This window comes from Olea europaea, chromosome 2 (assembly GCF_002742605.1).
Source record: "Olea europaea var. sylvestris chromosome 2, O_europaea_v1, whole genome shotgun sequence".
Lineage (NCBI taxonomy): Eukaryota > Viridiplantae > Streptophyta > Magnoliopsida > Lamiales > Oleaceae > Olea > Olea europaea.
The window spans coordinates 30,073,217-30,087,240 of record NC_036238.1 but is presented as its reverse complement, the minus strand read 5'-3'; the positions used below and the strand labels follow the sequence as shown (position 1 = coordinate 30,087,240).

Here is a 14,024-nt window from a genome sequence, read left to right as displayed (position 1 = left end):
GGAACCACTTGCAAGGGTCCGAGACCGTCCTTTGACCTATCGTGAGGCTAACTCAGTAAAAAATAGGGAAATGTTAAAAAAGCGTAGACAAGTTAGCGTATAGTGCTTTATTAAAATCATACAATACTTACTCGGGGATAAATTCTCCTCCACTCTGTCTCGAACGCTTTCCACTTGGTATTGTCCACCTCTCTGAATAAGTTCGGGTACGTCCCATCGATGAACGTCCTTCTCTTGGCTTCAGCCGTGAAGGGGGAAACAACATACTGTGACGGCACTCTCAACCTCTTGCCGACCACCTGCTCCGTCTCGTCAACAGCATGTCTCTTATCCTCAATCACGCCGGGCGTCCTCTCGACCTCCGGGGCCACCTCCTCCGCCCCTCCATCGGGGCCTCCCCCTCTATCGCTACCACCTCCGTCCTTCCCGTCGGGGCCTCCCCGTCCGTCGCCACCTCCTCCATCCCTCCCATCGGGGCCACCCCCTCCATAGACAATCACAATGACTCCAATGTCTCATCACGCTAAAAATGTGGGTGACCCCCCTCTCCATCACCATATCTGCCACCCTCTCGATCATGATCTCCGCCATCCCCTCTGTCACCCCATCGTCTGTCGGCTAAATCTCCTCTAAGCCCCTCTACTGTATCCTGAAGTTCGGCAACGGAAGACTGTAGTATTCCAACATCATGGGATAGATCGTCAACCCTCCCTGTCAACTCTCGTCCCATATCGTCGACCCTCCCTGTCAACTCTCGTCCCATATCGTCGACCCTCCCTGTCAGATAGTCAACCCTCCCTGCTAGATTGTCGACCCTCCCTGTCAACTATCGTCCCAGATCATCGACCCTCTCCGTCAAATCTCGTCGTAGTGCGCCGACCTCCTTCACTATAAATCCAGTCAAATGAGTATACAAATCATCACTGTGTCTCGGAGACACACGGGGGAGGTGTCTGGACGGAGGTGATGCCAATGACGGCGGCGATGGCCCCGGTGGAGGTGATGCCACTAGTGGCGGTGATGCTCTCGACGGAGGTGATGCCAATGGCGGGGACGATACTCTCGACGGAAGTGATGCCAATGGTGGCAACGATGCTCTCGGCGGAGGTGATCGTCGATCAGCTGGACCGCCTTCCTACATAAATAAAATGAAAAATTATTCAATAAATTTATACGTCAACGATATTTAATAAATTATATTTCATTCACATACCCAATCTCGGTCCAAGCTCGGATCAGACATTTCCTCGTCTGGGGTGTGCGAAACGTCTAAATCCCGCACAAGACCTCGAACCTCCTCTTCCATCGATGGCGTCAACTTAGGTATGACTTCAAGCTGACATATTGACATTTCAACCACTTAACGATCATGTAAACAAAATTTTAAATTACGTATAATATAAATCACAAATGCATAATACTTACCTGAGGATCGTTGATGAGGGCCGATAACTGCTTCCCAGTGGGACATCCCTCCGCTCGCGATGATCTCCAATGATGCATCCGAGGGCAGCGTGTCTCCCCTCGCTGCGCAAAGCGGGCTCCCAATACAGGAACTGTCTCATACACCCAAATCTGTAACACATACACTTATTAAGCATCAATATAATACACTAAAACTTTAACTTTGATTATATTAAACATTTACCTACACCGCTAAGGGCAATCCATATGTATCGTATTTATGCATCGACCCTCTGGGCCTCGAGTGCGATCTGGTGAACACATGTACGGTGTCTTTGTAGCATCTTCGGCCCCATGGATAGTTGGTGAACGCATCGATGTCGTCAACAACTTGCAAATGAAAAATGTCGATGACAGTCTTCTTGTGATGACACCTCATCACACTCTCGAGAATGTAAACCAGCCTAAGCTTCAATCTATCTAGCATATGGTCGCACCCCCTGATCGCGACCATCAAGTCAGGTAGAAGCACCGACCCATGTCCCTAGAAGTACGTCTCGTACAGCCTATTGCTTCTCTCCATGGCTGCATCGTTGCCCGTAATCCTCAGTCCAATGATCTATGTAAACTCAAACATCGAGAAACTGACAACCTTGCCCCCGAGGTCGAACTGGAGGAAATCGCCGTCGACTGGCCTCAAAAGCCGACATAGAAGTGTATCAATGATCTGTCCTGAGTATTGCACCTCTCGCAACTGGTACAGTAACCACAAGAAGGACTGTCGTAGCATATCTCCGTGCTGATCATCGAGCAGCTCCAACACAGTAGTAAAACTCTCAAAACTACTACTTCAAGTAGCTTTCCCTGGCATCCGTCTCAACTTTGCATCTAGATGATACTCCATCCTGCAAAAATTCAAATGTTATAGCATTGAACAAGAGATTACAAAAGAAAGCATAATTTCACAAAATCAAGGGAACCGAACTCTAACTACCATACAATCAAAAATATTACGTTTGAAAAATATATTTACAAAAAACAACAAATCAAATTAAATGTATTGTCAAAAAAATTAAAGAATATAAATATTATTTAAATAAATTGAAAAAAATCAAAGATTTTCATAAAAGAACAATAAAAGGAACAAAACAAATTGTTAATTTCGAACAATATTATGTATTCAATTATTAAATTATATAAAAAAAGGAAATTATAAAAATTAAATAATTAAATAAAATAATTATTATTTGGAAAATATATTTACAAACAAAAAATTTTAAATTAAATACATTTTCGAAAAATGTAAAGACTATTTATATTATTTAAATAAATTTGAAAAAATAAATTGAAGATTATTTCATTAAAAAAAAAGGAACAACACAAAAATTGTTAATTTTAGAATATTTCAATTATATAAAAGATAAATATAAAAATTAAATAAATAATTACTTTACATTTTCAAAAAATGTAAAGTCCATTTATATTATTTAAATAAATTTGAAAAAATAAATTAAAGATTATTTCATAAAAAAAAAGAATCAACATTGTTAATTTTACAATATTTCAATTATTAAATTATATAAAAGACAAATATAAAAATTAAATAAATAATTACTTTACCTTTTTTTAAAATGTAAAGACCATTCATATTATTTAAATAAATTTGAAAAAACAAATTAAAGATAATTTCATTAAAAAAAAAAGAATCAACATTGTTAATTTTACAATATTTCAATTATTATATTATATTGACAATGATAAAAATTAAATAAATAAATAACATAATTACTATTTAATCAAATAAAAAATTTAATTAATTACAAAAATTATAAAAAATATTTAAAATTAAATATATAACAGTCTGGACAGTTAACAGTCGGCCCAGACTGTTACTAGTCGGTTGGCCGGGAGCCGGGAATCGGCCGAAAATAGCCATTCCCGAGGACTGAGCTCCAAAAAAAGCTAAAAATTCACATTTTTCACATTCCCAGCATGCCCACAATCTAACTACTCATGCCCATGGATCTAATTAAACTGAAATTAGTAAGGAAAATGTTATAAACTTGCACATGAACTGCATTAACTGGAGAAAAGTGACGAAAACTAACCGGTTATTTTATTTCCGGTGTAGATGATGGTCATTGACTGCGACGTTTATGTAGTTGCCGATGGTTGATCGGTCAAATTTCTGGAGTCGGTCGGTCGGTCAAAAATTTTCAAACAGTTTGAAGGGTAAAATCGCCTTTTACTGTGAAATTTTTTTAACTTAATTTGTTTTTTTTTAATTCATTTAATGGTTCAAAGGTCAATGTCAAATTTTGCTACAGTGGAAGAGCCATTTTCGTGTATTTCCTCCTAAAAAATCTACATTTAAGAATATTTTTCTTTGACTCCGAACCTTTAACAAAGTGCAGCTATAGGTCCTAATCTTAAGACTTAGATCTTCACATTATCAAGATCGTCGATGATAAAATTGTATGTGACTTAAAGTTGGCAGGCAAAATTATCAAATTAAGATATTTCTCTTCAATTCAACTGAAAAAGTCGAAAAAGGTTTTTAGAGTTCAATCCTAACTTTCTCATTTTTTTTTGTGTCAATCATTTTAGAAATTTTTCGAAGAATACGAAGAAAGAGAAAGTGACAGAACCAGGCGCTCGGAGTGCAAATAGGTTGTCTAAGTGGACAGGCTATGAGTCCAGTCATAGAACCCACCCCTAATAATCAGGGGCGGACCCAAGATAATTTTTTAGGGGGGGCGAGACAAAAAAAAGAGCTAAAATAAATTGTGAAAGCATTGTTTCAATGTTTCAAGTCCGGACGAAGTTGGTGGTGCCTGGTGGAGAAGCACTTTGGAATGTCCCTAAATTTTCACAGTTGTTTTTCTTCAAAGACAACATTTTATGTATGTTCTTTTTGTTTTATTTTTTGTCAACCTTTTGTGATTTTACAAGAGCAGAAAAATTAATTTGAATACAACTATATCAATTTTATTCAATCATTTTTGTGGTATGATGGAATTGATACAAAAAATTAAAAGAGAAAAAGAGCCAAAAACAAAAAACAAGAAGAATAATAAAAAAGCCATCCTAAGAATTGAACCCAAGACTTCCTGCAACCACAGCAAGATATATACCACTAAACCAAATACCCGATATTTGTTGCTAATTTTTTCTGAAGGTATTTGAAATTTCAGTGGGGGCGACTGCCCCCACTGGACCCTTAATAGGTCCACCCCTGCTGATAATTGCGTGCTCGGATTGTGAGGGCCATGAAGAACGGACTGGAATGCCAGAAATTACAGAGAGAGGATCTACTTGCTACATTTCCAATATATTAGAGACTCCAACTGTAATTTTCCGTAATATATGAGTACTTACATTTCCGTCATTTTAATCTTAGCCAAATATTGCTACCTAATTCTTGTATTACTGCCGGAAGAATTGAATTCCAATCTCTTAAGAAAACATGAAGAAATTCAAAACCCTGTTGGCAACAACCCGAAATGCTATCAAATCGGCGTCGTATTTCACCGACGAACAGTACAAATCAGTGTCAAAGGAGAAAGTGGACGCGGTGGTGATAGGTGCAGGCGTGGTGGGCATAGCCATAGCCAGAGAGCTTGCAGTGAACCATGGTAGGGAAGTTATTGTGTTAGAATCTGCATCTACTTTTGGGACAGGCACCAGTTCTCGCAACAGTGAAGTCATTCATGCTGGCATCTATTACCCTCCCAATTCTCTCAAGGTTATTGTTTTTTCTTTCTTTGAAACTATTTTTCATATTGTAATCATGGTTTTGATTAATCTGGGATTGAATTTGAAGTGAAGAAAGTTTGGGGATTCTGTTGTTTATTGTGTAAAAATGATAAAATGTTAATCTTTATCGAGCTGCACTTAGGAGCGATTTGACTAAGCTTAAGAATAAGCTTGAAACTTATGACTTACTTATTCTGACTTTTTATAATAATAATTAGAATTTAATTCTTTACTTGTAAGTGGAGTTTATAAGCTTAGCAAAACATGAGTTTGTGTTATTAAAATTTTTTTCCGGATAAGATTTGGGAATCCAGTAGATTTAATAAATTCAATTTAACCAAACAGAACAGTGTGGCGGAAAGAGTCTTTTCTTCTAAGTGCTTGCTAATTATAAATTAATTGACTACTGCAATGTGAACTTTCTTGATAAAATGAATTTGGAAGGCTCGGAAGTGATATCATGCCCAAAAAATTATTGGATTACAGCTATCTGAGAAGATTTTCCGATTTTTTTCTGAAAAGAATGAACTTGAATTACAACAAGCGGTAGTCATTGATACCATTGAAGTTTTTGAAGAACAGCCTAGTTTATGTCAAAGAGTATCATATTTAGATTTAATGTTTTAAGGTCTACTATGCAACTCTAGAAGGTGCAAACTTATTTTGAATCAATGAAAATTTCTGCAGGGTCTATCTATAGTTGTTCAAAGTGATTGTCTGAAAACAAGTGTATATTCTAAATCGGCTAAAAGAACGTGTTTGTTGAAAGGATTTGTTTACCACCTGATCTAATGATTATTTTGTCATGTGTCCACACCTCATAGGAAGAGAAAATAATTTATTACAAATTTTCTGTTTTGCCACAATATTTCTCATGATAAAATGTAACTAGGACTTGATTTCTCATGGGAACGAAAATGTTTTTGAACACGTAAATAATTTTGTGTTACCTGATCGGGAAGCAGGCACTTCAACATTGTCGGACATTGAAAGACTTGCACGACCTGCTCTTATTCTAGCTGAAATTTGGTGACAAGCAACTTTACACAAATTGTTTTTCTTTGAAAAAACGCTTTTAAGTTTCTGAACATAATCAATACCTAAGTACATCATCCAGTTGTCTTAACACATAAGAACTTCTTTCAGATGTCTTTGCCCATATGAAATAAGGTTTAGAGAATATGCAATCTATCAAGATGTAGCTTTGGACAACAATAAGGTGAAATTAGGTCAGTGTGGTACAAGGCATAGTAATAGACTACATATCAGTACATGGAAAATGTTTACGATTACACAATGTCAATTTAAATGCTGCTGTACGTAACAAAAATAAATCCTGTCATTAACTTGGATTGCAAATATTCTATTGTAGGCAGTTATGTGTGTTAGAGGAAGACAGTTACTTTACAAGTATTGCAAACAACATGATATTCCTCATAAACAGATTGGCAAGCTCATAGTTGCTACTGGACCTTCAGAAGTTCCTAAATTGAATACATTGATGACTCGAGGAATAGAAAATGGGGTGGAAGGTCTGAAGCTCATGGAGGGTCATGAAGCCACGAGAATGGAACCGGAATTGCAATGTCTGAAAGCTTTATTATCACCTGCTTCTGGAATAGTTGACACACATTCGCTCATGCTATCAATGATGGTATGGTTTTTCATGATTCTATATCACTTTAAATAGAATGTGAGGGGATTATCTTTCTGATCTGCCATTTTAGAATTATATATGTATATTGATAGGGATATCACCCCAATATGGGTTTAGGGGGAGGCTGAAAGTCACGGTACGACTTTCTCTTACAATACTACTGTTATTGGTGGTCACTGTGATAAAGATGGTATCCAGCTTCACATTTCTGAAAGCAAAGCTATTAAAAACCATGATGGACGATCTCTCCTGCAACCAGATGTAATTCTTATTCCGAGACTACTTGTAAACTCTGCAGGCTTGGGTGCCCCAGCTCTTTCTAAACGGTTCAATGGCCTAGATGTTGAAGTTATTCCTACGCCCTACTTTGCCCGGGGTTGCTATTTCGTTTTATCAAACAGTAAAACTCCTTTCCAGCATTTAATTTATCCTATACCTGAGGATGGCGGCCTTGGAGTGCACGTCACACTGGATTTAAATGGCCAAGTAAAATTTGGTCCCGATGTTGAATGGATAAATGGCATAGATGATTTTTCAAGCTTCCTGAACATGTAAGCTTTCTCTAAAGACCATTATTAGAGTGTTCTGTTTGTTCGGAAGAAGTTATAAAGACAGAATTTCGTTTTTTTCCCTTCAATGGTTTTGTTTCTCTGTGCAAATTAATAATGTAGAGTAATTGGATCCCCCAAGTACTGCAGATGGAGGCCCGGAAAAGACAAAACTGTAATATAAATTCTGTGCAGATGAATGCGTATGCAATTAGCCTCCTCGAGACCATTTTATGGATTCTACTTAGAAATAATTTATACTTGCTTGCCTAAGCTTAAAAGTGAAACTTAATTTAATGTAAATTTTTGCTTCCAAGCATGTTTGGATAAGTTACTTTTTCTTGTGAGAATTTTTTACCTATAATGACGGTAGGTAACTTTTTAAATCTGCTGTCAAATCCCAAGGCTCAACACTAGACAAGTGGTGGAAACTACCAAGCTGGAGTACAGTAGGGGAAAAGGGAATTTCTAGTGGAGCGATGAAATGCTTAGAGATTGGAAAGAACACGAGTTACTTCCAAATAGTTAACGTACTTATTTCAATTGGACCTAAATAAAGTAATATAACTTAGAACATATTTAGTTATCAGTAAAAATTTTAAGGTTAGCCGTGCTTTGCACAAATTACTAGTGTGGAGCGTCCTAAAATCTTGAATTTCTATTCAAGTCTATATGCGTGTGACATATATGATTGCAAACTTGTACTTGCTCGTGAATATTCATCTTACTCAATCTTTTTCTCATGCAAACTCGTTGAGAAAACCCTTACCCAGGATCAACCATTATAAATTGAAATTGGATTATTTACAACTGAGAGCTGTCTGAGCTTATTTTTGTAATTGTGCTAAAATGTCATGCAACAGGTATTTTGTTTCTGCAGCAGAAAAGGTTTGTTTTTAAAAGAGCAAGTGACTAATGTTTTGCACTTATCTTGTTAAAGGTTCGACTATTCTGTGCCTGGTGAACGAGCAAAACTATTCTACCCGGAGATAAGAAGATACTATCCCGGTTTAAAGGATGGATCCCTCGAGCCGGGTTATGCTGGAATCCGACCCAAAGTTTCAGGTCCCAATCAAGTGCCTTGTGATTTCATAATACAGGTGAGTTCAGGGATTCTAATGGTTAACTCACCCAATAGAGCGAGAGCTCACCGGTATTATAAACTAGTCTCCCTGTTCTAATACAGAGATTATTTTTCGTTTTGCAGAAAAATCTTAATATATTTATCCGTCTACTTTTGTTCATGTGCTTTCTGGCTCGTGAGAATTCGACCTCAAAACTGACTGAAGCCTTTTTATTTTGTAGGGAGAGGACATTCATGGTGTACCTGGCCTCGTAAACCTATTCGGGATTGAATCGCCCGGTTTAACTTCAAGCATGGCAATTGCTGAGCATGTTGCTGCCAGATTGAACTCTGAAAATTGAATAATTTCTTTTCATTAGAATCAGCACTGCCGTCAAAGATTGGAGATCAACTTGCTACTCGGAGAACTTGTTGAGGACTAGTATTGTAATTTTTTTTCCAAGATATAATATGATCTTGAATGTGTATTTGATGTAAGATTTGATTCCCAACTTTTTCTTTTATGTGAGATGAAATGACGGGTTCTTATCACGTTCTAACGATATTCAGCCCTTGTTTGAGCTCCATTCTTTTGAAAAAATATTTTTTTCAACAGTGTTTTAACGTTATTTTAACCACACATTTTTAATAAAATAATACTACAAGTAAATAAAAAACGTTTCTTTATTTTTTAATCTTATATTTTCTATCAATACACTATTCAAAAGTACATTCTTCCAAAAAAAAAAAAGGGCTCAAACAAGGGCTTAATCTTGTAGTTTTTTAAATCAAACCCGACCAATTTTTAGGGGGGATGCTCATTAATTTCGATTGAGGCAAAGAAGTATCCAAATTGATCAAATGGCGATCGGTCAAACAAGTTGATTAAGAAACGATTATAATGCAAGCTAATGCGATTTTGATTAGACAATTTGAACATTAAAACTAACGCGAAAAATTATGATTGGCAATTTATAAATATCTTAAAGCAATCCCAATATGAACACATTTTTTGTTCTTTTTTGGATGGTATTGACCAATTTCCTCAATCATGCACAGTATGTTGTGGACCACAAGATTTTGTCACTAGCGCTTCAATTGACATGCATTCACTAAAAACGCATAGACGCGTTGCACATGCCAAATAGACAACAAGAAGTGTCATGCATGAAATAGGGCAACGTGTGACTAATCGAAAAGATGTAGATCTTGAAATAATGAATGAGAATAATCTAGAAAGCCTACATGATTTGATCATCGAGTGGATTGATTAGAGTATAACCAACCATTCGGTATCACTTCACGTACGATTCTACCCATAACATTAAAAAGAGAGTGTGAACAAACAATATAAATTATCTTTTCAATATTTAACAAAAATAGAATAATACAAGAGAGCAATACACATTTATGGTCGTTAGAAGATACAATTTCAAACTTAACAAACATGTTTTAAAATTTCAAAAATCACGTCATAATTAAATTCTATAAATTAAAATAGATATTTAAAAATATTTTATCAATTAAATATATTAAAGTCACAATATTATACACAATAAATAGATTTGTAGGATATCACAAGAAGGAGATGAGATTGAGTTTAATATTGAAATTCTACACAATGAAATATTGTGGAAACTTGATAGATTTGTAGGATATCACAAGAAAGTTGTAAGCAAGTTTAGGCAAATGCTTTTCTTCCTGCGGAACAGATCCTTGCCCAGGTAATGGTTTGCATCACTATAATCTGATTTTTTTTCCAGATTTTTAGGGTAAGGGGATTGGGGAAGATAGAAGAAGGAGATGGGCTCTTTTATTTTCCTTTTAAAATAATTTTTATTTTTTTATATTAAAATTATAAAGTTACATTTTTACCCTTGCCTTACTTGATCAATATTATTAGATTTTTAATTTTTGAGGTCAACTGACGGTTTTTTTTTTGTCAAACTGACAGAAACTGTTAATCTGGACTTGAACTGCAAATTTTGTAAAGGTTTGATACCTACGGTGGCACAAATGAAAGGTTTGGGCAAAGTCTGCTAATAAACGAAAGATTTGGTACTTTGACTGCAATTTTCCCTTAATTCAACTTAGCCCCATTTGGCTCCCATTCTTTTCAAATTTTAATGATTGAAATAATATTTTTTTGAAAGATGTATGGTTGAAAAAGAATGAATTTTTTTTATTTGTGTATAATATTATTTTATAGAAGATTGCGTGGTTGAAAATAAGAGAGAGAAAAAGAATGAGAAAGAGAATGAGGGCCAAACGGGGACTTAATATTATCATCGAAATTAAAAAATTAAATTATCAACTGATTTTTTTTTTGGATACCGTTATTTCCATCCATGCTTTCTATAAGTACATTACACTCTAAACTCATCCTTAATAAAATATAAAAATATAAGAAAAATACTATTTGCATCTATATCATTTCCAATCTTTCCCTTATTAAATCCATTTAAATACTATATATCCACGTGAAAAAAAAAATACTATTTGCATCCACGAACATTGTTCTTCGTGTCAAGCGGTGAAGGAATTCATTCGTCTTCAAGTTTCAGTTTAAACTTTAATAAAGTGTGTTCGAATCTGAATAGGCAAAAATGATGTCCTTCAAAATTGAACTGGGACTAACGGGTTTGGAGTTTTTTTTAATTCTTGGGGGTCATTTTCTTCTTTGACACGGGACTATTGGCTATGGGAAATGTAAGTTCAACCTTTATATTACTAAATTTATCGTTGATTCCTTGTTGGCTGTTTAACATTGTGTCATTGTGTTGAAAGAGATCATCTTCTTCTCAGGCGTGACATTAACCATTGGACTCAAGTCATCCATCGGGAATTGTAATGTTTATTTTAGGGTACGATTTCATTTGGTGCTGGCTTCTTCTTTGTCATCATTGGATGACCTATTATTGGAATGATGCTAGAGGCATATAAATTTGTCGTACTCTTCAGGTTCAGCAAACACTGTTTCTTTCATTAGACATATAATAATGTATTAGTTTTCACAGTAGTTTACGCTTATCGCTTATTTCACACTGTTTCTTTCATTAGATGTATATCCGAGAACTTTGCATAAGAAGGAAGAGCATGGAAGCTGTAAAGAAACAGAACTTCGCCAATGTGTGTATGTTTATTAGAGAAAGGAAGGGGACAGGGAGCTGCATTTGTTTATAGCTGTAATTTACATATTAATATAATTCAACCCAAGAAGCCTCTTTTTCTCTCCAAATTTTCGAACTTTGTGGTTGCGTGTGTATGTATATGTATTGGCTATATATACATCTATTACCCAGGCTACTCATTATTACTTATGCGTATTTAAATAAATTTATATAGGATTTAAAATATAATAAAATTTTATTTTTAAAAGTGGATGTACTTATAAAAAGCGTTGATGGAAATAGCAGGACCATTTAAAAAAAAATTAAATTAATTTTAAATTGGAAAGTTAAAAAACATGTGTAAGTATAATTTTCACCATCAATAATTTCTTACTTATTTAATACAAGAATTTTAACACTTTTTTCTAGGCCTTGCAAGCTTTCTAATGGTCCTTTTGATTGCAACAATAGAATTTGGATGGAAAGAAAACGAATTCCAGATAAATGAATTGCTTAGAAATTGTTTTACTGAAAATTGTTAATTAATAATGTTTTCACTTGAAAAATATTGAAATAAAAGTGTCTTTTGGTGTTCGTTTGACTTTATTTTTTTTAATGAAAATTGTCAATTTAAGGGATATCCATTTTTACAATTTTTTCTAAAATTTATTTCCATTACAAAAAAAAAAAAAAATGAAAACAAAAGTTGCGTGGAAAATCAATTTCCACCAATCCCATGAGAAAGTGAATTCCTCAAAATCAAGGAAAAGCCGATTACGTAAGGACAAAGCTAGAAAACAAACTACTTGGAAAATTTGGCAATTTAAACACTCAAAAGCACGGAAAATGAAATTTTATTTACAAGTTTCATGGGGAAAAAAGAGGCTATCAAACGGGCCGTAATTGTTGGACCAAGTAATTGGATTGGGGTAATTGAAATTGTAAAAAATTAAAATTAATAAAAATGAAAAAAAATGGACTCAAAATCAAGCACCTACCGTTTACAGTTCAAGAATCGTCTAGAACCCAAGCGGGCCTCACTTCTCAATTTCGATTCCTCAATTTATTTATTTATTTATTTTTGAACATAATTGAAATTTCGATAAATTGGGTTCCAATTAAAATACACGTATCTAGAAGTGGTAAAGTTATTGCAGAGATTGTCAAGATACAAATATCTTTTCTCATTTAGAACCAAGGTTTATAATTCTATTGAACAACGCTAGTATTTAAATTGACAACATTATGATCGTTAAATTACAAATTTAATTAAATACAAGAAATTATGATCCGAATTATGATATGCCCAAGCCCAAATGATATTCAACATCACAAATGTCTGATTTATATGAGGTAGATTCAAACAACTTAAGTGAGATGGACCAATCCTGAATTGATTCACCTCAATGGATTAAAAAAAAAAAAAAAAATTATCGTTGAGGCTCCATCATACGAGTGAAGTCCTCGAAGCAGACAAACCCATCTCTATTCTTATCAACACCTTTTATCATTCGCTGGCAGTCATCTAACGTGCAACGTCCGTCACCAATTGTTCTAAATACGTTATAAAGCTCCTCCGCGGTTATCTTTCCGTCACGATCGGAGTCGAAGAAGTCGAACGTTTCCTTAAGCTCGTCGTCGCAAGCCGGAGGCCCAAAAGCCGAGCCGATATCGTAAAACTCTTCCATACTAATACACCCATCACTGTCTACATCCATCTCGCTCAACATCAGTCTCAGCTCCTCCTGACTCGGTGGCTGGGCTCCGACCCGGATCAATAACGCCTCCAGCTCCTCCTTCTTTATCTTCCCGTCACCGTCCCTATCTATTAATTCAAACGCTCGTTTCAACTCGAAGTCCGACCATTCATCGGCAGGTAGAACGCTTGTGGGCGTGGCTGACCCGTTTGTAGGGTTTCTGAACCCTGTTTGAGAATCATCCGAGGAACTGAAGGAAGCAGGGTCAGATTCGAATCCAGGAATGGAGCGAGATTTCTTTCTCATCAAGAGCTTTTTGGGAAGATTTTTGATGAGTTTCATGGTGAAAATGAGATAAGCGTTTGAGGGTGAAATGAAGAAGAAGAAATGAGAGATATATATGGGTGGAGAGTGCAGAAGCCATGAGTGAGCTTCCACGAAGTTTCCTCAGAAAATTTAGAGGCAGGTTTATATTGGTTTGATTTGTCAGGTATGTGAATATCCAACTCTCCAAGCGAAATTTGACAGCCACGCGTGACGAATTGAATAATATTTGTGTGCCAGAAAATGACACAATATGCATTGGTACGTGATTTAATGAAAAAATTGATTGTGTTTGTAGAGAAAAATTATATAGTGGCACAATGATGATTGGGCTGGATTAATACTTATGGGCTTGTGGATTGGATCACTTGTCACTTGAACTTGGCTAAATGGGCTGATCGGATTGTGATAAAAACGTGTTTTGTTTAAAACCCGTTTTTATTAATAAGAACAGACGCTCCTGAT

At 35.5% G+C, this 14,024-nt stretch overlaps 2 protein-coding genes across 3 annotated transcripts; one reads left to right on the top strand and one right to left on the bottom strand.

The window, feature by feature from the left end:
• The first annotated feature begins 4,694 nt into the window (after nucleotides 1-4,694).
• Nucleotides 4,695-8,991, top strand: LOC111370392 (L-2-hydroxyglutarate dehydrogenase, mitochondrial). 2 transcript variants are annotated; one of them, XM_022992086.1, is made up of 5 exons: nucleotides 4,695-5,149; nucleotides 6,605-6,814; nucleotides 6,935-7,368; nucleotides 8,306-8,465; nucleotides 8,671-8,991. In XM_022992086.1, exons 1-5 carry the CDS (start codon nucleotides 4,871-4,873, stop codon nucleotides 8,788-8,790), a joined length of 1,203 nt encoding a protein of 400 aa, XP_022847854.1. In that variant the 5' UTR covers nucleotides 4,695-4,870; the 3' UTR covers nucleotides 8,791-8,991. The 2 variants fall into 2 exon arrangements, with proteins under 2 accessions (XP_022847854.1, XP_022847846.1); XM_022992078.1 differs by having other exon boundaries at nucleotides 4,706-5,149; nucleotides 6,533-6,814.
• Nucleotides 8,992-12,764: 3,773 nt separating this feature from the next.
• LOC111370387 (probable calcium-binding protein CML36) lies at nucleotides 12,765-13,826 on the bottom strand. Its single transcript, XM_022992069.1, has one exon. It carries the CDS (start codon nucleotides 13,575-13,577, stop codon nucleotides 12,969-12,971), a length of 609 nt encoding a protein of 202 aa, XP_022847837.1. The 5' UTR covers nucleotides 13,578-13,826; the 3' UTR covers nucleotides 12,765-12,968.
• Between the last annotated feature and the right edge of the window lie 198 nt (nucleotides 13,827-14,024).

Coding starts and splice junctions, on each gene's coding strand:
- LOC111370387 (XM_022992069.1), bottom strand. CDS start 13,577: ATGAAACTCATCAAAAATCTTCCCAAAAAGCTCTTGATGAGAAAGAAA.
- LOC111370392 (XM_022992078.1), top strand. CDS start 4,871: ATGAAGAAATTCAAAACCCTGTTGGCAACAACCCGAAATGCTATCAAA. Junction 5,150..6,532: donor ACCCTCCCAATTCTCTCAAG/GTTATTGTTTTT, acceptor ATTCTATTGTAG/GCAGTTATGTGTGTTAGAGG. Junction 7,369..8,305: donor TTTTCAAGCTTCCTGAACAT/GTAAGCTTTCTC, acceptor ATCTTGTTAAAG/GTTCGACTATTCTGTGCCTG.